The sequence below is a fragment of the Solea solea genome, chromosome 14 (genome assembly GCF_958295425.1).
Source record: "Solea solea chromosome 14, fSolSol10.1, whole genome shotgun sequence".
In the NCBI taxonomy this organism is placed as follows: Eukaryota; Metazoa; Chordata; class Actinopteri; order Pleuronectiformes; family Soleidae; genus Solea; species Solea solea.
The window spans coordinates 19,985,307-20,013,071 of NC_081147.1; the positions used below are offsets into that span (position 1 = coordinate 19,985,307).

At 40.5% G+C, this 27,765-nt stretch overlaps 2 protein-coding genes across 19 annotated transcripts in view; one reads left to right on the forward strand and one right to left on the reverse strand.

The window, feature by feature from the left end:
• Positions 1 to 25,218, forward strand: map7d3 (MAP7 domain containing 3). 17 transcript variants are annotated; one of them, XM_058649960.1, is made up of 20 exons: positions 1 to 265; positions 7,949 to 8,050; positions 8,376 to 8,456; positions 8,766 to 8,929; positions 9,192 to 9,303; positions 9,883 to 9,966; positions 10,639 to 10,746; positions 11,442 to 11,546; positions 11,926 to 12,024; positions 13,868 to 13,993; positions 15,631 to 15,770; positions 18,012 to 18,142; positions 18,246 to 18,466; positions 19,938 to 20,067; positions 20,290 to 20,575; positions 21,094 to 21,147; positions 21,389 to 21,500; positions 21,595 to 21,733; positions 22,240 to 22,532; positions 22,617 to 25,218. In XM_058649960.1, exons 4-20 carry the CDS (start codon positions 8,786 to 8,788, stop codon positions 22,622 to 22,624), a joined length of 2,292 nt encoding a protein of 763 aa, XP_058505943.1. In that variant the 5' UTR covers positions 1 to 265; positions 7,949 to 8,050; positions 8,376 to 8,456; positions 8,766 to 8,785; the 3' UTR covers positions 22,625 to 25,218. The 17 variants fall into 17 exon arrangements, with proteins under 17 accessions (XP_058505943.1, XP_058505932.1, XP_058505933.1 ...); XM_058649949.1 differs by lacking the exon at positions 1 to 265 and adding an exon at positions 1,158 to 1,291; XM_058649950.1 differs by lacking the exon at positions 1 to 265 and adding an exon at positions 1,158 to 1,291 and having other exon boundaries at positions 15,655 to 15,770.
• Positions 25,219 to 27,765, reverse strand: part of fhl1a (four and a half LIM domains 1a) — an 18,076-nt gene continuing 15,529 nt past the window's right edge. For both annotated transcript variants that reach the window (XM_058649970.1, XM_058649969.1), the window contains exons 4-6: positions 26,785 to 26,954; positions 26,461 to 26,647; positions 25,219 to 25,893 (exon numbers count right to left, since the gene is read on the reverse strand). In XM_058649970.1, coding sequence (XP_058505953.1) covers positions 25,739 to 25,893; positions 26,461 to 26,647; positions 26,785 to 26,954 — 512 coding nt within the window. In that variant the 3' untranslated portion in view covers positions 25,219 to 25,738. The remainder of the gene's footprint in view (positions 25,894 to 26,460; positions 26,648 to 26,784; positions 26,955 to 27,765) is intronic.

Consider the following 27,765-nt stretch of genomic DNA (forward strand, 5'->3'; position numbering starts at 1 on the left):
CTTTGCTTTGCAAGTTAAATAACACAATGTCCAGGTCATTGCAACCAAACCCTACATGTGGTGCTGCTTCCTGTTTACTGTGTAAAATAGAAAATATGCCCCGGGGGTCAGGCATGTGAGACAGACCAGGACAGAGGAAGCAGTGTTCATAGCAATAGACAGAACATAGAGCCCTGAGAAAATGTGTTATTCTCTCACTGGGAGACGTTTGCCATCTGACCATTTTCCTTGATCTTCAGCTCTGCTAATTCTCCAGCACATTAAGGTAATTGGTAAGGTTTTTAATTTTTTTTTTTATATAACAAAACCACCTCGTAGGAATATAATGATCATATTCTCTGAGTTCATTCTTCCTTCTAGGCCGACTTTCAGAAGTTTAATGAAGAAATAATATGTAAGTTTGTTCCGTGAATGCACCATGCCTGTTACTTTATCTGCTTGGTTAAACTCCCTAGTGTTGTCAGCAAAAAAATAATAATAATATACATAATCTCTCAATTTAACATACAATAACATTTTCAAAACGCTAGAAGTCGCTCTTCAAACGTGTCCCGTGTTCGTCTAGCGTCCCCATTTTAGATCGTGTATGAGAAAGAGGAATCACGACTTGCTCGTATTTGGCACATTTGGGGTTCTTGTACTTTACTCAGGTAGTGGTCTAATTTTTTAAGCTTGTATGTATTTAGTCCACTACATTTAAGTAAATAAAACTATAATAACATACATTAGGCCTATATTCTAAAATGGGACATTCCGGATAATCTGAGTGATGCGTATTTATTACTATAAATGTAAACAATGTTTCCTACACTGCCAGTATGTGTATGTGTTTTAATAATTTGGCATTTTACATCACTTTACTGTCGTTTTGTATCTGTTTAGCTATTTATTAAAATCTCTTCATTGCTACTCACTTTTTAATGATGCATTCACACTACTCTGTTGTTTCTTTTATTTATTGTTTTTTTTTTATTTATCCAGTCTAATGTGCTTCCTGCTTATCCTCTACTTTTGCTTTGCTGTCAAAGTGTATTGTTATTATTATGATAATTAGTATTATTTGGCAAAAGTTTCCATCACGTCACATGAAAGCATGGTGGCTCGCATTCCGGCCGCGCAAAAACGCGTCAGAGTGAGACCTCTTATCTTTCCACTGCTCTTTGTAATCCACGTCCCCGTGGTGTCCGAGTTCTACCGGCTGGTTGATTTCGCGGTTACGCGCCCCTGCTCCAAAACTTCGTACTAGCAATGGCGGAGACATCAACCCTCAAAGGTTTACGAGCCCAGATGGGTAAGAGATAACTACAGCAGCGGTTGTGTGTTTTAACTTGTTTGTGTTTTAACAGGAGAGGAAACACTACGTTGTTTTTTGCTAGCAGCTGTCGCGGCTAACCGGGTTATTTGAAAGTGTTGTGACGCGGCCAGCTTCTCCGGCTAGTAACGTTAGCTCGCTGGTCGGGCTGTCTGCCGACAATGGACGCGGAAAACACTGCGGCTTATTCCAGCATTTAACGGTTTACGACGGTTTGAATGTGCCAACTCTGAGTGCTTGATGTGAACACATTCCGGCGAATGTTAAAGCTGCTCAGTGTAAAAGTAAAGTAGCTTCTTACGGCCAGCTAAAGTTGCAACGTATATTGGTTGACATGTCACGTCTAAAACTTGGCTGGCGCCTGAGCTCATCTTTTTCTCCTGCTTTAGTGTTGTTTTACTTATTTAAACCGTGATGTCCAACGAGTCACTTTTGTGTGAATATAAAGGTTTAAACACTCAAATGCTAACTGCTTCGTGAACGCAGCTAACTGCCGCGAATCTAAAATAAACGGCAGCAGTTTAGATAACGTCGCTCATCACTCGGGGATTATTTGTCTGTTAGTGATCTGCTATCCCTTTCAGGAAGAGTTCAGGAAGCGCGTCGCTCATCTCTTCGTGTCTCGTGCACTCGAGTTGACAGCGATGTGGGCTGATGCTTATACAGTAGAAACCGTCGGCTTATATTGTCAGACCGGTGGTACCTAGTGTTGTTACCTTAGTACTTTTATAGCCAAATTGTAATGAAAGTGTTCCCTCATCTCCTAGATCCAATGGCAGCCAGTTCTGCATATTTATTGACATATGGCAAAACCCCCTCCCTTCTCAAGGGAGGGCGACCACAATGATATCTGATCTGAATTTCAGATAAAGCAGAATTGCCAGACACAGTCTGATTCAACACACTGTATATATGCATGGTTGTGTTTGCTCACTGTCACAGTGCAGTGGTAATAGTGTTTCAGATGACCCAGCCAGGGTTTTATCGCACATTGTGATAAAAGCTCTCAAAATAAGGCTACATCCGTGCCACAGCATTTTCTGACTGTAATGATCTGTGTCGAGACAAAGATTTCAGGTCCTCACAGCTTCTGTGTCACTATGCATTTCTGTGCATGGCCATACATGGTACCCGTCAGTCTGCCATCAGACTAGCATTCGTGCTTTCACACTCAATATCCTGAATCTTGCATTCCATTCCAGTAGTGGTGATTTCGTTATATAGGAGTTTGCCCCCGTTAGTATGTCCTTGTATTGTTATCTGTATTGTGCATCTTTTATAGGTATGAGTAACAGTTGACCTCCTCGCATAACCCAGAGGAAGCGTCTATGGTTGTCGTCTACTTTGTTGTCGTCTACTTTGTTGTCTCTTCTTTGACCAAGTATTTAATATGAACACATTGAAGATTGAGTACAGGCAAACTCTTACTTGTACTCCGATATTAAATCAATAGTAATATCATGAAATGCAAGTAGTGTGACAGGATATTTTCATAGTGTCCCAATGCATATGACCAACAGATATGGGCCAACTGTAGTGGCAAAGTCTCTATCACTGCATATCATACATACCTCAGCCAGCTTTGAATGTCAATGCACTGTTTTCTATGACTTGAGCTGTAGTTCTTTTTTTGTGTTTTTTGGGTATGACAGAGTTTTCTGCATACCCACTTTGGGTGTAGGCTTGTTTTAGTCCTAGCAGCAACGGGACCACATTCAGCACTGTGCGTGTTCCTGTTTCCCTTTTTAATTTTTCCATATTTTCAGTCTGGAATTTACATCCACCCAATTGTGTTGTTTTATCAAAATATCCATTTTAAAGTAATGCGAAATGTTGGATCCCGTCTTTGTGAAGAACAAAGGTATGTCCTGAGAAACAGTTAGCTGAGCCTTGCTTTTAAACGGAGGACTGACAATAATAAAATAATGTCAGGAATCTAGCTAATGTGCATGGTCAGTTCCACAAGAATGTGAGCAAGGAGAAAATGTACCCTGCTATTATGGAGGGAGATCACACTTCTGCGAGTAACACCACAAGGTTACCCTGATGTTGGCTTGAAGAACACATAAAATATGTTGGAACTGGTTGAATTTAACCAGAAGAGGAAACGGGGCAGCCTCTGCTTCAGTGTCTTGGATATGTCCACTTTGCTTTTCCAGCACAACCTCCCCAGTTTTATTTCAGTGTTATAAATTGACTGACGGTGTGTCTGTGCATGCACCAAACATTTGAATAGCAAAACATGTTACTTTGTAGAGGCTATAGCTTAGGTCACTGCGTCAAGGCAGTAGTTGAACCACTTAAGAATCAATTGCAAAGAAACAACTAAGGGGCTAGAAAAACTACATCTTTGTTGACAGCAATTTATGACGTTGAAAAAGCCCATCTCTGCAAACAAATGTAGTCCATCTGGAAGAAGCGACTCCCTATGAAACTGGGATATGTCGTTATCCTGCTAGTGCTGCAAATAGCCCAGGCTTACCTTTGCATGAACAGGTCTTGTGTAATCCCATAGAAGATCAAGTGTGTTTGTGTGTGCATGTTTGTAAGCATGCATCAGCTGTGTTATCTGAGAACCTGAAATATTGAAACAGCAAATTGGTAGCTGTTGAAAGCCAGGATTGTTTCTGCATAGCTAAACATAATGTAATGCAATCTTGAAACTAAAATGGAGAAAATGAAGCAAAGGAAATGAAATAATCACTTGTACAGCCTGTTTTTGACCTTTGTCCTAAAATGTAGCTACTTAGTATTGCTGTTCACTGCCAAATAGAAGTCCCAGTCACCCATGCATTAAGCTGTACAGCCACTTCCTGTGCAACAAGCTACTTAATTATGCTGCAGGACACAGTAAAAGCTGCAGCTGGAAGGACAGACAGAAAAAAACGGACCCACAGATCTTCTAGCTCTTACTTCTCTACTACACTGCACAAAGAGAGAAAGGGAGACAGACTCCCAAATATCCTTCTGGTTATTTATTTGATCATTGGTAGCATTCAACAAGAAGTTGTACGATTTAATACAGGCTGGTCGGTTTCCTGTTTAGTGTTTTTGTGTGGGCTGCAAATGCAGGTCATCACCAGACCCCTTGTCGGTTTCTATCGCTGCGATAATAACCCGGCAGCCCTTGGTATGTGTACTGCCTTAGATGAATGCAACACAATAGCCACGGAACTGTCCTATATCTACATCACAATTTGAACAGCTAGATAAATATTGCAGACTACAATACATCACTTTGATGACTTGGTTTTGATGACTACATATTTGATGCGTGCACAAATTCAAATACAGTGGAGACTCCCATTATCCAGACGGACCAACAAGTGGTTTGTTCTTCACACATGTATCGAGAAGCAAGGGTGAGGGAAAAGCGGTGCCTGTAACCTGTCGTCCGTGACGCTGCATCAACTTCAGTCTATCTGCAGCTTCCTGGTTTTGGTTGCTTAGTAACAATGGATGAGATAGATGCGCAACCCCACAACCTCCTTGGTAAAAAAAAAAACACCTCCATTTTTTGCAGCACTGTCTACCCTTGAGTAACAGATTAGACAATTCCATCAATTAGTGCACTGCATATAATCTGCGTCCTGAATGTGTACGAGTGTGTTTGTCCATCTGACCTTTTACATCTGACTTTGTTGATGTGGCAGTGCGGATGTTTGTTCATTTGTGCCAATCTCCATTGTGATGGAATGATGAGAGACAGTTCCTCTGATTGTTTCTGTGAGCACACCTGGCACTCCTGAGATCTGTCAAACATGTTCTTCTCTCCATCTCATTACAGCACTTTAATCAATGCATAGTTGAGTCTGTTTGTTGGAGACTGTGTTCATTTGACTCTTAGATGCCATGTCTGACTTATTTAACTTCTTTCTCATCACTTCAGATCAGTGAGGTCATTGAGTTCATCCACTTCCTGTGGCTCACAAACATCCAGGGAAATCTTAAAAGCATCAGTGTTTGAGATGGAAAGGCTTATTGAGCGGTATATTACAGCTCATAAAAGGAATAATCTGTGTAGTTTTAGTCAAACACATTTTATCTGTCTGCTTTTTACTTGTTCCAAGACCGCATAATGCAATCTCTCTGAGTCTTAAGTGTGTCATAGTTTTTGAGGTATTTGCATTTTCAAATCAACTGTTTATGGCACTCTGTTAACTTTATACAGTTTGAACAGCCTCTTAATAAATGGGATCCTGAATAGTCTGAGTTTTGTGTTGTAATATTAGCATAATGTATGACGATGATCAGACAATTAGGAGTCCTATCCGATTTAATGTTTTCTTTTGTACAGGCCTTAGCCTTAAAAGCACTTAAATACGGAGCTGCTCTATGCCTCCGGGCAACAGTTACCATCTCAAATAGAACACTTACTGATTATTTGTTTAAGCCGTCATTTAACCTTTACATGAAGGTAGAGCGTAGACAAATTATAGTTTATCTAATGATTACCCATCAGCTCATTTTATAGTGCCCTATTTATTTTTCCTTTGTACTCTCTTGAGCATATTACTGTCTCTGTTGTCAGAGGCTTAATAGATGTTTCTATCTTCTACACCCCGTGTGATGCACTGTTAACCTGAACAATAATACGCTAAACAAATATGGGAAAAAAATGTGTAATCAAACCAATATTTCTATAAATATGTTTCATATTGTGTGTGTTTGTGCAGTTTTTGTAGGAATAAATGAATGACGCTTTTACTGCCTGCTGAGGCTCAGGAGATAGAAAGGGATGTTTACTGATCAGATTAATGGTGAGAATTCAGGCTCCTCCAGTCTACATGTTAACATTTAACCTGAAACTTCCAATAATAGCTCCCAGCATTTTGAGTAATATATTGGACTTTATGGTGATATCTGAAAAGAAACCGCTCCCTCTCTCACTCGACGTACTCAACTTGGTCAGACCACCCAGCCCGACGATATTCAATTCTGCCTACTTTATTAGTCGTTGGTCATATTATGAGATCTTGGTGTGTTTGCCGATATCTGATAATACATTTTAATTCAGATATTGATGTTGTGCCTGTGATATTGTGCATCCCTAGCCCTTACCAGCCAAGGCAAAACACAGTGTTCATACATAAAAGGAAGAAATGACAGCTCCTCACAATAGACTAAAACACCACTAACTACTTTAACCACATACACAACATTCATGACAAACAATGTGAAGAATCTATTGGATGAGAATCACAAAGTTTTGGCCTCTGGTCCAGAGCAGATGTTTTTTCTTAATTTGAGTATCTGCCAATACCAAGTCCCAGTATACACAGTAGATACTTGTATTTGCCTAGATAATTTAGCATTTAAAAAAAAAAAGTATACCACTGTCAATAAAATAGTTAATAGTGAAAGAAGAAGAGACTGTTGTGAGGCTGGTAGTGACGGGGGAGAGTGTGTGCCGGGCTGTAGTGAAACAAACACAGTGTTTGTTCAACAGGTGGTTATAAACTGGAGTGCATACATTTATTTTCCTGTACAAACACCTAAATATGACATTATTATTGGGAGATGGAATTTGCCTGATTGTTGTTGTACCCTGCAATGCAAAGATTTGAGCAACTTTTACTCAAATATAAAGCACAAAATATAAATTGATGGAGATGTTGTGTTCATTTGTGCAGAGACAGGGTGACGTGTATTGAGGTAGGAAATGAAAGGTGTGGTTTTGTTCATCATAATTTTACAGAAATAAAATGAATGTTAGATATAGATAGCAAGACGATTTCAAAGCACAGTTCAAAGTCTTCATCAATAATGTGAATATCACATGACCGACCAATGCCTTTGCCTCTTTGTCAGCAGTTCTGAAATGCTGAATGCACACCAGCACAGAAGGAAAAATACTGGAAAAAAGGCTGATACTAGGCTCCATAAGGCTTGATCGTGTCCTCCCAGTTTCCTTCCTTTCTGCCTCCGTCTCCCTTAACTGTGATTTTTCTGGGAATTGTTTTGGCTAAAGAAAAAGCTGTTAAACCTCTGATGGTCTCTGTGGAGGAGACAAATACTGATGTATTTGCAAAGCATGTTTGCAACCCTTGTCTTAATCTTTTATTAAGGCAAACACATTTCTTGTTTGTCCATGAATGTCAGAACAGAATGAATTCCATTTACCATTGTTTTCTCATGTGCATTGACTTGTGCTAATAATGTTGTTTATTGAGGTGCAGCAGTGGTTATGAATTTGTGAATATTTGTTTTAAGTAAGTAACATAATCATTAAATACAAAATTGTGTTTAAAATATTGTGCATCTCTGGCCATATTTGCTGTATACGAGGTGGTGGCTCATGAGGGTTTGATTCCAGACATTTCTTACAGTAGCCTGTCCCTCCCAGCTTGCCACAGAAGGCAGTATATGGCTGACTACAGGGTTGACCATGAGTGGGGGGGCATGTCTGACAGCTGAATAGTTGGATTGTTCTGTCGCTTCAAATCAGCTGGATTCCTCTTGAACTAGCATTCCTATGAAGAGCACACTAAGCAGAGAGAAAAAAACATCTGACTTGAATTTAGTTAGATTAGTGTGTAAATAAGTGATCTTGTACGTCTGCTGTGTCAGAAATATCATTATGTGACTGTACTGTTGGTGTAAACTATGGGTGTCTCTGTGTTTTCCTACATGCAGCTGCAGCTGCACAGGCACAAGCAGAGGAGCGGCGCAGCGTAGCAGGAAATAGTCCAAAACCAACAACCAACACATCAGCTAAACCTCAGGGGAGTAGGCCAGGTAAATGATACCACACCTTGACACAGATACAGCTTGGTTCTCACAGATTCAGCCCCGTCACTACTTTATTGTCATCCATAATCTGAACCATTAGATGCAACACAATCCACTTCCACCGCCCTCTCAGGGTGGCTTACTGCAGGTAAACCTTAGTCATCATCTTATTACAGTAACAGTTGACAAAGCCCATTAATGGCAGTCACATGCGTACATCTGCTTGATTCAAAGCCTTTGTAAATCTATGCTGCATTGTAATCCATCCTTGTGTTCACTGTATGTAGATTGTAATCGCATGTTATATGCGCATTTGTGTGTGTGTTTGCAGTCATAGACGGCGCCACACTTAGAATAGACGACAAACTGCGAGTGGCAAAAGAGAGACGAGAGGAGGCAGAGAGACAACAGGGTAAGAGAAATACATTTTATGTGTGAATATAGCTCTGCTTTCAACTGCACATGGAGTCAGTCTCAGTTTGATGCACTGATAACCAAATATGTCTTGTTAATATAGGAAACCCTGTAATTTTAATACGAATAATTTATAGTGTCAGCTATTTCCCTGCAGTTATTGACAGTAAATTTAGTTTGTTTTGTTTGTACTGACAGTTATTTAAAGGCTGTTAACACATCAGACAACTTACCAATGAATTACTTTTTGCTTTGTTTATGTATGCACTTACACTATGTGTGTGTTTGTGTGTGTGTGTGTGGTTAGCTTTGCGAGATTCTCAGATCATGGAGCGGGAGCGCAAGGCCAAGATCCAGGTGGAGCGTCAGATGGAGGAGCGACAGAAAAAGATTGATGAACAGCGAAGGAAGGAGGAGCAGAAACGACACGCTGTGGAGGAGAAGAGGAAGCAGAAACAGGAAGAGGAAAAGGTAGCTGCAGCATGCGTGGATGTTTTTGAGCTTTGGATGGTATTGTTCGGATGATTTGACTCTTGTAACTAAGATAATTACATTTGCAAAGAAGCAAAGGATTATGTTGTAAGGTTTCTATCATAAATAAAAACAATAGATAACATTGAAAAACAATAGTGATTGTTTGCATAATATCATACATAAAATTAGGTACAGTGAAATGCAGATAATTTATTTTGGTCTGTCGAAGAATTTTAACTTACATCGGTCTCTGCCGCAGGAGCGCTATGAGGCAGTGATGCGGCGGACGATGGAGCGCAACGAGCGGCTGGAACACAGACAGAAACGATGGTCATGGGGAGGATTGTCCACAGACTCGGATGGTCGAACAGGTAGAAGTCCTTGCATCACCTAACCGTTTGACTTTAAATCATTTACTTACTTACTTGTGTGCATTAAGTAAACATTTAGCATAAACAAGGACTTATTTACCTCTACAAAACAAAAGTTTTGTAGTTGTGCTGTAGTTGAGGCCTAATATTCATAAAGGAATTTTATAACAAGATTCCTTACACCAGATATCCTGTTAAGATGATTTAGGTTCTCGGTCAGACCGGGTTCTGTTGAAAAAGACACAATACATGTTTTGTTCTTCTAGACAATACAGTATAAAGACCTGTTTGTGCCTCTTTTTTTTTACACCCAGAAAGACATGAGTAAATTTATTTGTTCCACTCACAGTCAGGTTGAATCTCATCCCTAACATTATTAGATGCCTCAAGTGAAGTGCAATTTAATTTAATTTAATTAAGAATATTAGATACTGTTGACATTTTTGTCAGGTATTAAACTGCTGTCAACAATTGTTAAAAAAACTGTTCTGGTTTGAAGCAACAGACTGCTTCCTTGTATGAAGATTGTAGCACATCCTGTATTTGAGCGCTCCTCCCTGAGAGCTGTTTTTTCCACAGGAGATTCAGATGCCAGTGCCTCATCTCCAGTTACTATAGTTATCTCCCCTGCCTCGCCAGAAAAGCCACCACGGAGTCGACAAGGTTTTGTTTGTTGATTAATTGTTTATTTTCTCACCAGTATAGCAACACAGCTTGGACTAGCACTGCTACTGCAGATAGCATGATCACCTCCTGTTCTTCCAACCAGCACACCCCCTCTCCACCATCCACCTCCTGTGGTCTAACTGGCTGTCTTTCACTAACAGTTTTTGTATATGAGGTCTGATTTCTGAATGTGCCTTGGTCTTGTCAAACGATTAGAAGTAAAGCTCTGGGTTTGTCACTCATTCACACTGTGGAGTACTTCTAGGTACATAGGCAACATGTAAATGTGCCATCAAAAACAGAAACTAATATTATCTCTGGATTCTCTGGCTCTTCTTTTTGAAGCAGTGAAAAAAAGCATCTACTGCTTACTAACCATAATGTTTGGCTCTGAAACCACTACAACTTATAATTGGGTGAAAATATGTATTGCATGTTGAATATGATATTTGCTAAATGTGCATCACTCACTACCATTAGTAACTCATTAGATAGATTTTATAATGTTATTATTTATGCACTTTTATTTTTGGTCCGTTGATGAAGGCACATATCCTTTGCAAAGCAGGACCTTGTACTCCCTTATGTGCACCCAAATGCCCTCCCCCATCGGCATGTTTCCAATGTAAATCCCGCCTCCCCTTGTTTGTCTTTCCTCCTCCCTCTTAGTGGACAAGCGCTCCACATCCACCATGAACTTGAAACAGTCGTCTGAGACTGGCATCAGCAAACGCCTCTCCTCTTCCTCTGCTACCCTCATCAAATCTCCTGACAAAAGTAAGTTCTTCCCTGCATCCTCATTTGCTCCCTGTCTCTCCTCCCCTTCCCTTACTCTCCCTGTTCCCTGTATTCCAGGTATCTGTCCTAAACAACTATTGTCTATTTTCTGTGAAACTTTGTGTCCTACAACATTTAAAGTGACAGAACTGAATAATAATAATTTTCCCCACCATTTCTTAAGGTTAGAGTGTACTCTGACCCTGTTTCTCTTCATATCCAGCAACATTGGAACACAGACTGGTAACAGTGCTGGTCTCAGTCACTGGTTCCAACTAATAATACATTTGCATCCACTCTAAATTCTGCTGCCTCATTCACTAGCTCCTCTGCAAATATAGTGAATTAACACATTTATAATCCTTAATTAAATAATTAAATCGTGAAATAAAGTACTACAAAGTAAAGTACTAGTTTAGTATACAGTGGCTGTAATATTCTATAGAAAGCCACGATATTCCCATGTGTTGTGTGCCTACACATCACAAGCACCTGATTCTCATCTCTCCACAGCTTCTAAAAGCAGCCATTGCCATTTTTCCTTTGAGACACTGCAAATATCTCTTTCATTATCAACTGTAATCTGTTCTCAACAGATCTATTGATACATTATGAAAGGTCTAAGAGACTTCTATACCATTCAAGAGACACTGATGTCTAAATTTACCAATGGGTGTGTCATCATTGTCCCTCAGGTGTTAAGCCAAGGAGTTCGTCTTGTAACCGGTTGCCTAGCAATGGCAATGTTGCTGCTCAGGCCAGTAAGGAGGATGGCAAAAAGCTTCAGGTGGATCAGACAGGTGCAAAAGATCCCCTCTTTATCTCATGCTGCACTTTCTTAACCAAGACTGTGTACAGTACAACGTTTTCAAACCACAACAGGGCATAGCGAATACGTTACCTTTGCCACAGCCATTATAACCACATTGGAGGTTGACTTCGTATATGCTAACAGTTTAAGCACTTGCAGCTACAGTCCCCCTGTTGTACTATTAATGTTTTTAGGGGATCAGACAATGGAGTTACAACTCTTGTCTGTGTTTTTAGCTGTCGTCTTTGAAACTGGGGCATCTGCTACTGTCAGCCCTAGCCTGGTGACTCGCATAAAGGCAAATTAAGTTCACATGGTGTGTAAACTGTCTTTGGAGAGTCTTTCTTGACTCCCTTCTATGTCCGTAGGCCATTCCGTGAAGAAGAGAAGTTCCTCCCTTACTCGAGTAAGTGTGGGCAGAGCACAGACCCCTGCCAAGCCTGATAAGGGGACAACGGATGATCAAGGTGGCTAGCATGAACAATCGGCAGTAATTCCTTTCATGCTCCTCTCTGCATTTGCTAAGGCCTCCATCTTTGAATAACAAGCATGCGGCTCTGATATATTATTAATGGCTTGCTCAGTATGAATTGTTTGTTTTTAAATGAAAGCCCTCAATAATACTATCTGCAGCTTTTGGGATAACGTTCTCATTTTGCTCGTTACTGTCATGGAACATTCAGTGGTCCTTCTACTGGTTCCTTTTTTACTGTGTGTGTTCCCTCTGTCCTTCATGCAAAGGTCTTTTGCACTTGCTTCTGAAGTATCCCCTGAGAAGCTGCTAAATTTCTGCACACTCATTTCCCTGTGATCTACAAAACTGCTCGTTCTGTGTGCCATTCTTCCCTCATCAGATCCTGCACGTGTTTCTCATTGACAGCTGAGTTTGTTTTAACCATTTTCCTTGGTTTCTTTTCAACTTTTCAAACCCTGGATTGATTTTATTGTATGGTGTGTGTCTGGACTAACACTGTGTATTGTTTCTTTTCACAAAGTGTTGATTGTTTTCTCCCTCCCAGATGACATCATGGCTGGATTTTAGTCACTGAGCTCGTGCTTCACTGTGGTGTGTCTGTGCCATGATACCGTGGCTCCCCTCAGGGTGCAGAAATTACCTCTGCAGCTAACTCTCCGTGTATCATCATTAACCACCAATGCTTTTGTTTGTCCTAAAGCTTTGTCAGCCGCTTAGTGCTGATGTGTTGTGAAATGTTCCTGTCTTGTACATGATGTATGTTCTATATGATTAACCTTAGCAATATTATATTCATATTTAGAACATATATTACCAAATCACCCCAACACCATTCTCTTAACTACAGCCTTATCACAGACTAATAACTCGGATGCTTCATAGTTGGCCATGCATACTGGTGCTGAGCAGCAGGCTCCAAGGGCTTGTACTTATCAGCTAACAAGAACAAGTCTGTCGACAACAGATGTCCTTTCAATAAGGGGCTCCAAAAAGAGGTTTGACTCTGCGATCTCCGTTTGAAAGTAGCATTTAAGGACTTGCGGGAAACTCATTCTCAACTGTTCTTGCCTTAATCTGTTACTTTGGTGGCCAAAATGAGGATTTTTTTTTTGTCATCAAAGCAAGAGCTCTTTATTTCTGCTGCCACATCAGTTTAGACCTTAGTGCTTTTCTGGCATATTGACACTCGCTGATTTGCTCAGCACAGAATGGCTCTAGTACAGTCAGCCTCATTATTTAAATTATTCATTATATTTGACTCCTTTACCTCAGCCTTGGAGACCTTGGACAGTAGAAGCTAAAGAGCGCTTGTCTTTTCCCAGGCCCTTTTCCCTGTCACTTTTTGACTTGTCTCTTTCACTTCTCATCTTCCTACCTAATATTATGGCTCCACTGTCTTTAAAGTTCACTAACGGTTTGTTTTTCCCCCCATCAGCACCCTTTCTTCTGCCCCAAGGAACCATTGATTTGACCTAATTTTCTACTTGGAATAATGCTTCCAACTGCTTATCAGTTTCCAGACAATCAGATCTTCGGTCTGTCTCGGTATTCTTCCATGGTGTCTTTTCCTTTCTGTCTTTTACCAACAATCATCATTTTATTAACAGGACAAAAGACAGTTTATAAGGAGCCCATGTAAGATTCCTGAGACATACTGTAACCTTTGGATCTTGTTTTGATTTTCATCTGTTGGTTAAATCACATGGTGACATTTCTTAACTATATTGACCCCCTCCTTTGTGTTGCCTTGTCATCCCCCCATTTATGCCCACTTTTTCCTTCTTGGTCTTTTTGTTCTTCTCTGCTGTTCTCGGGTGATTTTTCGGCCGGTGTAGCTCACAGGCCACCGGCCAGCACTGTGGACGGAGGGCTCCTTAGTCGTCTGCTCACCCCCACCCAGGCCTCACTAGCTAGAAGCAAGAGTGCCGCCGTCCTGTCCACTGAAGGAACAGATTCTCCAGGTAACCTCCACACAGGAGACCCTGATTGAAAGGAGGAATGGCTAAACAGTCCTTGTGGTCCTCCTAGCCTTCATTTATTTTTGCAGTAAAAAAAATCAACCCTGTCACTTTCAGTATCACGTCAATAGATCTGAGCTCATCCCAGTGCCCTGTTTTATGATTTTGGATCAGTCCTTCGAAAGGTTTACTGGCCCCATGGTGGTGGCAGCATCGCAGACGTTGCTGCAGTTCCATGTGTTTTTAAAGCCACTATTGTAACAATCAGCAGTCATGATCAGCGATTAAACACAGCAAAGTACACCCATGTGAGACTGTAATATTACTCGGTAAATAACACGCACACGTGGATCCAGCTCACATGCACTTTCCAGTCTGACACAATTGGCTCTTGTGTGCTGAGCTGGGTCAGCTTGGTAGGGAGCAGTTCTCCCCATCTGAAGACAGAGTCCGTCAGAGTCCATGCTGGTAGATTTGCTCTAAGCTGCTTACCCGTTGGTTGTCGTTACGTCAGAATAAGACTGTTGTGCTGTTACGTGTGTTCTTGTAGTCAGACCAGGGTGTTTGGAACTGCAGTACATGGTGCTCAAATATTAATTGCCAACATTTTCATAGATTATTTGGACACTTTCAACTCCCCAATCTGCAGTTTTCAGGTTATCATTGAAAACAGATTTACACATATATGTATGTGCAGAATAATTCTTAATGAATCTTGCAAACAGTAAAGCCCCACACTCTACCATACTGACACGCTTAAAAGCTGCAACTGCAGCATTGGTTTTGGGTTGTGATGTTTATTGATTGGCCATTACAAACCCATTAGCAGCTACAGATCTAAAGCTAAGTATAGCACGATCAGAAACATGACACATCTGCATCAGAAGCTGCATTGGCAGGATACATTTCATAGTCACGATAGCTGCATAGTTTACTGTCGTTATGAGTTATCAGCACACATTTGTGACCAGGCAGTGTCAGGGAGAGTTCTCAGGTTTCCAGATTACCGTGCTAATCACTCAATTTGACACAGCAAGGTCAAAACCATTGCCTTGATTGCCTGTAACAGACTGAACAAAGGCTAATGTTTTTAGTTAACCTGATCACAGCAAGTGAGACTGTAAACATTAATTTTGTGTTAAATCTACTAATATCTGTGTAATGCGTGTGTGTGTGTGTGTGCGTGTATTCCCAGTGTGGGCTTATTGTGTCAGTGGTAGGTTTTGTTTAGTGTGTGCTGTGACATGCTGCTTGGTGCTCAGGTTTGTGAATGTTGTCCAGTGGCGTTTGTGACGTGACCGGGGCTTCTGTTGAGATTGTTGTCTTCTGTGTCTCATGTCCTATAATCCCCAGCCCTATCAAACCATGAGCAATCAAGCGGTTGCCTGCCTAATGTGCTATATTTAACAAAGTGCTTTTTTTGTGCTCTTTTCCCCTCTATACAAAACACTTTTCTGCATTTCTTACAACCATCATCTATCATCCCTTCCCCTTGCCCACTTTACCATCTCTTTCCTCCTGCTCTCCTTTTTCCCCCCTCTTCTTTCGCTCTTTGCTGCCTTGCTGCCCTTTTTGCCACTTGTCGCACCTCCCATTGGTTGTTTCTCCTCTGTTCCTGCGATCACTGTGTCCTTTACCAGAGTTTCACATGTGTCCTCGCTCAGCCTCTGCCACTCCCCTGCATCCGCCACGTGGACCTGTGCGCAGCCGTAGCATTGACCGACAAAAGAGCGGCATGACAACCTCCGTTTCAGCTGATGGAGCCCTCGACCCGTCACTGGTGAGAACACGGACGGACACATACATATTGTAAATGATCAGCTGAAGTGATCTCCACCTGTTGTCCTCCTTGTTCCAGTCTCTTTAAACTGCATGTTTGTGTCTGTATTTAGTTTGGGCATTTGTAGATCTCTTTTAAGTATGTATCAGAGTGCTGACAGGGTGACACAGAACTGTGCGTTTTTATAGATGAATTGGAAGGGAACAATCACAAGTATTTTTTTTTAAAACTTAAACAATTAGAAAAAATCTTATTAAAATCTTATACATTATATTAGTACAATTACGATTGGGCAGGTAGAAGAACAGTGTTCCATTATTTTACAGCAATGGCAATGGCAATGGAAAAGTCAGGTTGCTTTTCATCCCAGTCTAGCATTTCTAATTTTATGTATTGAAGTAGATGAATGTGTTGGACCATGTCATCTTGATAGAGGTATAATGACAAAAATAACTAGATATTCTCATTTTCTAATTTTTTTTTAAGTGTTAAATCACTGTACAGGATTTTCAGATTATTTAAAAAAATCAGCATTGTACTGTGTTTTTAAATCCATAATAGATGTTTCATTTCCAGCAATAATGTTATGTATAAAAGATAAGACTTTGAAAATATGCAGCCTCTAAAAATGGTAGTAATTTTCGTTTAAGTAGCTCTAAAAGTGAGCTGAAACCTTTTCCAGAAACGAATTAAAAGTGATGACAAATGTGACACTACTTTGAGAAATATATGCAAGCCACGCATCATTTATGTGTGTGAAGTGTGTCCGCCTCCGCCTGTGCTAGATTCAGCTTGTCAGTATTAGCTATTTTTTGGTTGCATCACAAATCACAGACCAAACAACTTAAGCTGGCTGGTACCCATAGTCTGTCTCCAGTCCTAAACCAATCTGGATGTTTTTCTCGCTGTTGGCTTCTTATTTTATAGTATTTCTCGGTTTGAATTGTACTAACATGTGCTGTGTATTTTAAAAGTCCTGTTTGAGCTGGACTAACACAATGATTTGGTCATCATGTAAATGTACTGACTCATTTATATGTGCATAGCCACCTTCATTTGCCTTACAAAGCACTGCTGGGGGATGTGAATAATAGGGAAATCTTATTCCCCCAGCCGTTGTTTGTTCTCTGTTGGCCACTCATACTTTGGATTTGTCACAACACGGGCAGAATTTTAATCCTGTCTAATAGGTTTTTCTAATTTTCTCATTTGGTGGCCTGTACTGTCTGCTTTTCTCTCATTACTTGACTGTCCTTCTCTGTGGCTGTGAAGAGTCTTATTGTCGTAGCATTAAACAATGGGGTTCACAGTGACCAGATTAGGGACAGATCATCCGATGCAAAGCAGACCCACCCTGATCCTGAGGCCTTATATCAAAGGCCTTTGACTCTCCTCACTCTGTCACTCTGTCCCTCTTTTCCACATGCACAGATTTGCAGTTGAGATAATTGAAATTCACAGCTTCATTCTTATTATTCAGGCACTTTGGTTTTACGCTCAAATATGTCTTTTATCACTTCATCCACTTCTGACACTTCACCCAGAGTAGACTGCCTTAAGTCATGTGACACGTATGTTAATAAGGGTGGTATTAAGCTAAGAGCACAACAAAATCAGTTTCTTGCAACTGCAGGTTTTTACATTTGCAGACGATACATTTAGCTGACTTGGCATTCATTACATACAGCTTGGTTGTAGGGCAGCGCTGCTATGTATTTCTCTCTCTGTCAGAGTATCACGTGTGTGACCTTGCTCTGCCCTGTTGTCATCTTGTTTGCAGTGCCAAACATAGCAGGTCATTAAAAATGGATGAATTAAAACCTGACCGTCTCATACACCAGTGTGCCACTGTTTGGTACTGCATGCCAGTCAGACTTAAAGTGGCATATGCAGCATTAATGTACTATAAATTGTCAATTTTCAATTTTCAATTCAGTTGGGGATTCAGTTTGGAATCTGAAAATGATAAATGGGATAAATGACAGCTTGTTTATTCTATACTGTTTTATAGAAACTAAATACAAACTATCTGAGAAGAAAAAACCTGGTGTAAACCGGTCCCTTCAAGGTCAATACAACTTGTCACATCATTTACATCTGTTTTATTTATGACACAGTATTTAAATTGACAATGAGGTTTTGCAATGAGCATAGCTGTTTCAGGTTTGAGCTTAGTGCCGATTTTTTTGGCATTATCATAAATTAATTTGTCATTCCTGTCCCTTTTCTGTAAAACAACAGAAAGACAAGCAGTCGGCATCACCTAGTGGCAAACGTCCCGCCTCCCCGTCCACTAACCTCGGACGCAACCGCTCACCATCCCCAGCCCCCAATCCAGTTCCAAAGCGGACCCCTTCCCCAGCAGCAGCCAAGTAAGACTACACACTTTCCACAGCTCATCTTAAATGCGTCTGTGATTTTGTTATTTATCTTTTGGAAGATTCAAAGGACACAACCTGCACTTCATTCTTACAGGCAGAGTCCCAGGACACGCCCACCCTCACCTGGTGCAATGAAGCAACGTCCCCCATCCCCCCAACCGTCAACGACCAAACCCCCACCAATCCAGAAACCAGCTCTGACTCCAACTGGGCCCCCTACTTTACGAAAGAGAGACTCCAAGTCTAAGGATATGTTTCCTGTCCAGGCTGTGGCTCCACAGTCCTCTGAATCTAGCAAGTCCAAAGACAAAGATGGTGAGATATTTTTAATAATAAGAATGCATCACTTGAAAATGCGCAGTACTGCTTCATGTTTTCACAAATTCAAACCTGCTTTGCTTTATTTAAAGGCAGGCAACCACAGACAAGTGACAATTTTTAATTAGTCAGTACTAGCAATTGTCACGTGTGTTCTGCTGTTATTCTGGCAACCAGGATGTTTGCACTGGTGGATCCACACTGGCTGTCAGTTTCATGGTGTACACTGGGCCCAGCATGACATTCTCAGTTTTCTCATACCTCATTAAATATCATTTAAGTTCTTTGCTGAACCTCAACCTGCTTACACACTATGCAAAAACCTATCGATACTAGCACAATTCTGGTAAATCTTTGCTTTCAAACATTGTACATTAGAAACCGGTGTTCCATAATCTGGTGCAATGTTGTCACTTACTACACAAGAGATTCTTGCTTGTCATGCTCCATGTATTCCTTGTTCAGTCCTATTTTGTATTGTGTATACTAATGAAATCACAAATAGAAGGAAAAGGAAGTACTCCTGGATCAAAAAAATAAATTTCAGATTAATGTTTTACATATTAATAAATTGTTAAATTTACAGAACGGTGGGTGTTATATGCTGCACCTTCACTTGGAGCGGATGAAAATAACATCCCCTGTGATCATAGTTTAATGAAAAGACAGTTTGTGAGAATACCCATTGTTTTAGTCGCCTGAAATGGAAGTGCATATGAGTGTCATGTGTGCTGCAGACTGACGTGGCAGGGGCTCAGTTTGCATTAAATCTCAGTGGAGCAGGAGAGCTATTAGTTCCCTGCTGGAGTTGCATCCTGTTACAGATCTGGGACTGTGACTGTTGCCACCTTGTGGAGAAAGTCATGCTGTGCATTTGCCCCACATATTGTACATTTATAATTGACAGTATGAATAATGTTATAACAACATAAGTCATGTTAGATCATGTGGTCTTAACTGTATACGTCATGATAAAAAAGTTCTCAAAAGTCAATTTAGAAACTGCCATTTTACTCAATGAATACCACATTGAACCCAATGTATAGGCAAATAAAAGTCAAGTATTTTCTTTCACAACTTTATAAACCTTTTATGAAGTGGAAGATACAATGGCAAATCTATTTAGAGGATAGATGTTATGATTGCAGAATATCTGAGGATATAGACTAAACAGCCTGACACGAATGTGTGTTCTTACAGTGCCTGATAGAAGTTTTCTCAAAGAGCACGACCATTATCATGTGACGGTTACACAACTCGACATGAGGCCACTTTCTTTACTTTTCTGCTGCTGCAAATCTTTATCACAGTACGCCCTTCCCCCAATCCGGCTTTCTGTCCTTTATCTCCCATCTTTCATTCTCCAGTCACTGCATGCACAGACTGTAGTCTCTGAGCTGTACTACAATGGGAAATGGGTGACATAAAGTTAAACGTAACCTCTTATATTTGTCTTTCTACTTGTCAGACTCAAAAGCCTCAACAGGAACCAACTCGGCTGCTGAGGCTGCCAAGATCCTGGCGGAGAATCGAAGGCTGATGCGAGAGCAAAAAGAGAAAGAAGAGCAGCTCAGGCTACAGAGGGAAGAAGAGGAGAGGTGACAGTCTTGAAATTTAACCCTATGACAAGGGTTCTCCCCAAAGGATTATGTATAGAGAACACAGGAAATAATAAAGTGCAAAATTAAATTAGCATTGTTCTTTATCCCATGAGTCTTTGAAAAGCACCCCTGAATGTTTACCTAGACAAATTACCTTTAAACGTATTGTTTTGGGGTTTGTTGTCAAGCATTTGCTCCTGTTTCTCGTCCCTGTCCCAGGCTGAGAAAGGAAGAGGAAGCTCGCTTAGCAGAGGAGGCTCGACTGAAACGTGTGGAGGAGGAGAAGAAGCTTGCGGAGGAGAGAAAAGTCAGAGAAGAAGAAGAGGCTCTTCTGGCAGAGGAGGAGCGAGTTAGACTGGCAGAAGAGGAGGCACTGAAACAGGCCGAACTTCAGAGGGAACGTGAGGAGGCTGAGGCCAAGGCTCAGGAGGAGGCAGAGCGAGTCCGTCAGGAGAGGGAACGCATTATGCAACAGAACCAGCAAGAGCGAATGGAGAGGAAGAGGGTAAGATGGATGATTGGAGCAGTGAGGCTTCTCTTCAGTCAAGTCTAGAGCCGAAACAATTAATCGATGAATCGATTATTAATCAATTACTAAATGAATCGACAACTAGCTTTTTTTCATGATTAAAACAAGATTTCCGATTGTTTAAGCTTCTTAAATGTGAATATGTTCTGCATTTATTTGCTCTGCATAACAAATACATCATCAAAAGTTAATCATTTTGGTTTGTGGACAAAACAAGACATTTGAGTAAATCATCATTTCCAGGTTTGAATTTATTATGAAAATAATCGTTAGTTGCAGCTCTAGTCAAGTCTTTATCATCCACACATACAGTAGATCACATGATTGCTTCAGAATAGAATCTGCTTTGGATCACAACCAATTATTTCACTTATTTGGATAAGATAGAAACTTAATGTATCCCTAAGCATCTGATAACAAATGCCTTATAATATTATAGCATTCTGTAAATGAAATTGTTCATAAAATTGTCCTGTACTTTGTTTCCACTTCAGAGAATTGAAGAAATAATGAAGAGAACCAGAAAAGGGGATGCTGGTGACTTGAAGGTAAGCTCACAATTGCTGTCTGAAACACTCTGCTCTAATTGGTCTGTCAATCCACTCCTTAGTGATTGGTGCCCCGTACTCATAGGCTTTTAATTATCCACAAACACAGCTGTAGGCATGGTAATAGCAACGTCGGCTTTGTTGTACCAACTCAGCATATATTAATATTCAGGATGACACAGCCAGTAGACCCAAACCTCCTCTGTAAACAAGATCATGTCTGTCTGTTTTTCCTGTCCAGAGAGATGATGATGATGACGATGACGATGATGATGATGATGATGATGATGACGACAACAAATGCTTCCAGGAAAATGGAGATGATCCAGTGGACCTGAACTGTGAAACCAGTGGTAAGAGAGCAGATTTAGGAAAATGAAGATGCCCTATGCAGTTTCCTATGCAGTATATGACATAATGTAATGTTCTCATTTGACGGCATTGCAGAGATCGATGACACGGAGGCCGACAAAGTTGAGTGTGGTCTGTCCGGAGGCGAGCCTCTGCGCAATATCAACGGAATACCAGAGACTGAAGATAAGGAAAATAACAATGGCATAAGTACTGATGAACCTCAGGCTATAAGGTATAACTGCAGAAGAAAGCACCGCAATGAATTCATCGAAACTGTACAATAATAACTGCCAGAAAATGTTATTTCCTGTTCAGATTTGATCCCGTTTGGTTTTTGAAAGAAACTAATTTGGAGGTGGTGTGAATTCAAATCCGTTTGTACAGGCGCATCTCAGGCTGAACGCTCTGGCTGCTACATTTACATCTTAAATTGTCTTTTGAATTCGTCTGTATTTGTGTTTGGAAGCCACACCTACCATAGCATACCATAGCAACCAGAGCAGATAGGTTAGCTATGTCTGGACAAACTAATCTGATTTGATCTCCTTTTTTATCAAAAATGCATTCTGAAAATAGACTTAGTCTCATGTTCATCATGTATCATGTGAACATATCAGATCCCCAGACAGACAGTTGAGAAGGCCTCGATTCTCCTACACTTAAATCCACATTTAACTACTTGCAGCCCTTAAATGTTTTGTGTATCCTCTCCCTCTCTCTCTCTGCTCTCCTCTCCAGTCCAGTCCCCAAAGGCCGCCTTGTTGAGGGCTCAGAGTTCCTGAATGAGCAGGACTCTGCTAAAGTGGGGTTGGTCTCGGGTCTGAACGGCAAATCCAACCAGTGGAGCTATGAGGAATTCATTGACCTCAACGTCCACACTAAGACGAGGCCGCTCATTGAGTCAGAAGACTGTAACCAGGTCTTGATCAACTGTGACGGGAGCTCAGACTCCACCAGAGTAGCCTTTGAGGACAAGGGAACCCCTGTCAACACCCTGCATTCCTCTAATCAACCCATAGAAGCCCTTTCAGGTGAGGGCTCGCTTACTACTTCATTTAATGGGAATCTGTAACTTTAAGATAAATGGTAACTGTTATTTTCCTGTGTCCGTGCAGAGATTTGATGCCGCAGCTGTCGCTGAGAAGCCTCTCACTGTTGCACTCCTAAACTTCCTATCTGGCTGAGTTGTTTTTTTGTTTTTGTTTTTTTAAAAAAAAAGTCATCTACCAGCTTCCTTCTCTTTGTCACCCTCCTCTTCCAGTGGGAGGCGCACTAGGTGAAGCGGAAAGGGCACCCCGAGTGCTGCGTTTGCACCCTACATCATGAGGAAACATATATATTGAAATTATATGTTCAAAAAACATGATTCTTCAGGGAAATTCCATATATTCCTTAAACATGATTGCGTCAGGTCTCTGTCCTCTTCCACTTGTCTTTAGTTCTTTTCCAGATGTTTTTCTTCTCTCTCTATGTTGTGTCCAATGTTGATGTTTTTTAAGAGCTTTGTGTTTGTCAGGGGTGCGCTGTTGTAATTTATTAATTTTGGCTTTTTTCTTGTTATTGTAATTATTATCTGTGAAAGTTTTTTTTTTCCTTTTTCTCCTCTCGTCTGAGAATATTCCACGACCCATGTTCATTATACCGTGTGAACTGAATATGAGATAAATATTGTGAGTAATGGAAGGAACATTAGTACATTCTGTGCTGTTGTGGGTGAGGGCATCCCAACATTTGCATGTGATTCACCTAAAATTTACTTGACCGGCTGTTGTTCGCAGCATCTAGCAATATGGCCTTAACATTTTTTTTTCTCCCAACTTGCTCATTCAAAGTGTGAATAACCTAAATAGTTTTGTGCTAAAGCTCATACACGCACAGTGAAGCAGTCTCCCAGGAAGAGCTTTAAGTTGGAAGTGGATTTTATTTTCACGCTGCACGTGACACTTCTCAGATCTCTGTCTTTTCACCCTTATTTTCTTTCATGCCTTTCACTCTCATCTTTAAATCTTTATCATTTCCCTCCCTGTGCTTCATGTGATGGCCTGTAGAGGCACTCGGGTTCATAGCTGGTAATTAGAAACAGTTACAAGTGTTGAATTTAAAAGCAGTTCCTTAAAGTTTCAGCTGTCGGTTGAGTGAGGATCTCGTGGTTGATTTAGGTTTTAATATATGTTTACTAACGTCGTTATAATTTACAGCAGACTCTTTGAGTGTTCACATCCATCCTTCTGTCTGTGTGGCTTCATCATTCATTTCTCTCCCATTAACCTCCGTGTAAGATTCCTACCACACTAGCTGCTGCTGCATCTGACAAAAAAATACATTTCAATTATTTTTTATATGGAATTTGGCGGTTTGTTTATATATAAAAAAATAAATTTCTACATATATTTAAGTGTTATTGTATTGTGTGTGTATATATATATATATCAGTATTAGGCAAACGAAGCCATGTTTTCAGTGGGTCAGGATGTTGATAATTGAAGTCTCGTCGTTTGTCCGCTCCAAGTTGAAGTTTCTGTTTTTTTGACACGAGCCCAGTGAGGGTAGTCAGGTTAGTCAGGTCAGGCAGCCCACTTCCACAGTAGCTCTGCAAAACAAGGGACCAAGTGGGGACCCACTCTTATGCTTCTCATAATGCGTGTGATTCTGTGTGTGTGTATAGTTTCGAGTCTGGTGTCGCGTCACAAAAGGACTACACGCGTCGTTTACATTGTGATGATAAGCCGGAACGTCTCTCTGTGAAATTTCTGGGTCGTGTCTGTGTCTCGCAGTGAGTCTAATGTCAAAGGAAGTGGGCATGTCTGCTTAGTTTGGAATCATTTTTCCTTTGTAGCACAAGACAAGGCACATCCACTGAACATGGCGTGACACGAGGCAGACGTTTATGTTGCTTTCTTCAATGAACTCTGTTGAAATCTTAAAGTTCCCCGTGGGTTAAATGGATTTTAATTTTTCGTTTTGCCTTGTTCTCTGCTGACTAAAGTCTCTCTGTACATAAATCGTAGGAGTTTTTAGTGCTTAGCTTTGTAATTAATGAGCTCAAAGAATGTAACAGACTCCGTAAAACCATCCACTGTGTCCCTCAAAGATGCCCCGCGTTTTAGCTTCTACACATTATTCTTTCTGGAAGACTCTTTGCATTGTTTAGAAAATACTTGCGATGTTTTAAGAATTGTTACTGATTTGTAGCTTTACTGCACAGACCTCGAGGAGGAAACATCGCTTGTCTCGGATGTTTTTAAAAACGTTCACTCATAACCCAAAAACTTGCCTGAAGCCAAACTCTGTATCAAAGCTTTCCCACTCATCTTTCCACTTACGAGTAGCACCTGTTGGGGGGGCTGTTGTAGCTGCTGCTTGAACATATACTGTATCTTATCCAGGTCCTGCTGCATGTTTGAGGACTGGAGCACAGAGCTGACTGTCTTCTGTCCTCAACATCATCTTTAACTATAGGATAGGAAGGTGCCTTAGATTGAGATTTAGACCTTTTATAATATCACAGGTAAAAAAAAAAAAGAAAAGTTTGTCTTTACCTCAGCCTCGACAATCAGTCCACCCAACCAGGGCAACTGTGTGAATATAAATATTTCACTGATATATTTACAAAGCTTAACAATGCCCTGTCCATAAATGAAATTTGTATTGTAAATATAACTAAAGTGTACTGAATTGTTACAAAACTGTTACACCAATAAAGTCTTGGCAAAAATATTCATTTGTCACGTCTTTAATTTCTCTTTTTTTAATTCTTGTTTTACACTCAACTTCAAACAGAAATCAGGAGTACACGAGCAGCCAAAAAATGGCAACTACTCAGGTATGTAACGGGTTAATGGAAGCTGGTATGCACGAGGAGCTGTAATATGCGTGTTAAAAAGCATGTTTATTCTCTGAAACATTCCAGTAAGGCACCGAAAAAGGCTTCCTGTCTCACGCGGCAGATCAGATTATCGCGCTAATCTCATCGCACAAACAAAATGTTGCCATGTCAGAGCCCAACAAGTCACTAAAACTGAGTCGCAGTTATGTATGAGTAGATACATGATAAAGCAAGTGCATATTGGGTTGAAGTTAACCCCTAATATGTCATTGTATATCACCAAAATTGACTGTTATGACATTTCTATGCAAATTCAGAAACTGTTATTTTGCTGTTTGTTTTACTGCAAAAATGATCATTTCATGAGAGAAGTCAATTTTGGTATTATTCCACTGATCTGCTTGTCTGCTTTTACAGCTTCTTGGCACAGTCGGGGCAGTAGATATGATCTCCAGTGAGCATGAAGCGCTTGTTGGCCAGCGAGAGGCTGCACTTCTTGCAGTTGAAGCAGTACTCGTGCCAGGAGAAGCTCTCGTAGTTCACCACGTTGGTTCCATGGCCGAACCCTGCGGAGACAGAGAGGACAGGACGTCCGTCCGTCAGTTGGCCGGCCGGCAACAGGCAGGCGGTGATTCTGTCACGTAACAGGTGATGCATCCAAACACTAATTTATCCAGGATGTTCTTGTCCTCTGCCATTCAGCACAGACTGGTCTGATGTGATGCTGTCATCAGTATACTGTGATTTCTTTGGGGGCAACTTTTTAAAAAGCAAATCTTTAAGTACAATAAGAATTTTCTTGACAGAAAAACTCCATTTCAAACAAACTTGTGTCTGTATGCTAAAATGACTGTAAAAAAATTTGTGCAAACAATTCACAAATTATAAACCTAAAATAAAAGGTTCAAATTCATTTTAAACTACTAAAACAAACTACAACTATTATTTTACAACATTAAATCAACTGTACTCCCAGCTCATCATCCGTAACGTCTTATATCTGCACTGAATCCTAGTCTCACTGAGTCATAAATTAGCATATTATAAACTGTCAGATTATATTCTGTCAGAGATCACAACCAGAAGAAAAACACACACACACACACACAAAAATACTTTGGATCCATGCTGACCTGTGATGGGGTTCTTGCAGCCGTGGCACTTCTTGGCCACATCAGTCTTGTAACAGTCCACGCAGTAGACGCTGTTCTCGTGGGAAGTGAAGCGAACGCCGGACAGAGATTTTTTGCAGGTGCGGCACACGAAGCACTCGGAGTGCCAGGGTTGGTCCTGGTAGCTGATCCCTCCAGAGGTGATTGGCTTTATAGAGAATTTACAGAGAGATACTTTAATTATGATCTCAAACAATTGTAAAAAAAACAAACCTCTTGCAGGAAACTATACCGTACAGTAATGACATAGACACATGGTGATTGTGATACAGTCGGTGCTTGTACCTGCTTGCAATGAAAGCACTTCTTGGCAAACTTCTTGTCATGGCAGGGGGCGCAGAAGATGTCCTCGCCCTTGGTGAGGAAACTCTGCGTGCCGATTGGCTGCTTGCACTCGAAGCAGGTGAAGCACTCCTCGTGCCACACCTTGTTCTTGTACTCCACGTTCTTGGATCCTAAAAACACAAAATAATAACAACATTTAAAAAAAAATAATAATAATTAACTGAGAGGTCATGGTAATGTACACCTTTGTGTACATTGTACATGTTGGAAAACACTGCTTTAGAGTGCACCTTGACTTCAAACACTCATTTATGTTTAATATCTTGTCTTTGGGTCTGAATAAAGTTTGCACTGGGATTTACACACTGATTCGTACAAAACATGTACAAAAAAGCAGAAGGAAAAGAGTAAACTTAAACTCTCTTGTGACTCTTTTTCTTCACTAAAGCTGCAGCTTTAAAGTGTCACTTCACCCACAATATACATTGTTTTTTTGACTAATTTCCAGAGATAAATGTGTTATTTGATCATCAGACAGTGGATCTGAGATATGTCTCATTCCCACAACAGAGGAAAAAAATAAAATAGACAAAAAGTCAACGTCAAAGCCACTTCCTCCAAAGAAAATAAAGGCCTTTCACTGGTCTTTACTGTGTTTCTGTCATGTTTCAAAAAAAGAGTAAAAGATCTGGAAAAAAAACTGGTCAAATTTGGTCGAATTAAACAAACACAGCAGCATCCTGGTCTTCATTTGACCAAGTGGGGGAAAAAAATGGGTTAATCAAAGTATTTGCAACTATATGAACTCATCAAAGTTATCTGCAGGTGCTCACATCCTGCAAAATCTCAGCTAAGCTGCTAGTTGAAATTTTCTTTCATACTGTATTTTCGTTAAAATCTGGTTGTTTTTTTCCATTAAGTCTAATTCTTGTATCTATTTAAATGGAGCAGGTTAAAAACAGAAGTATCACACTTGTACTC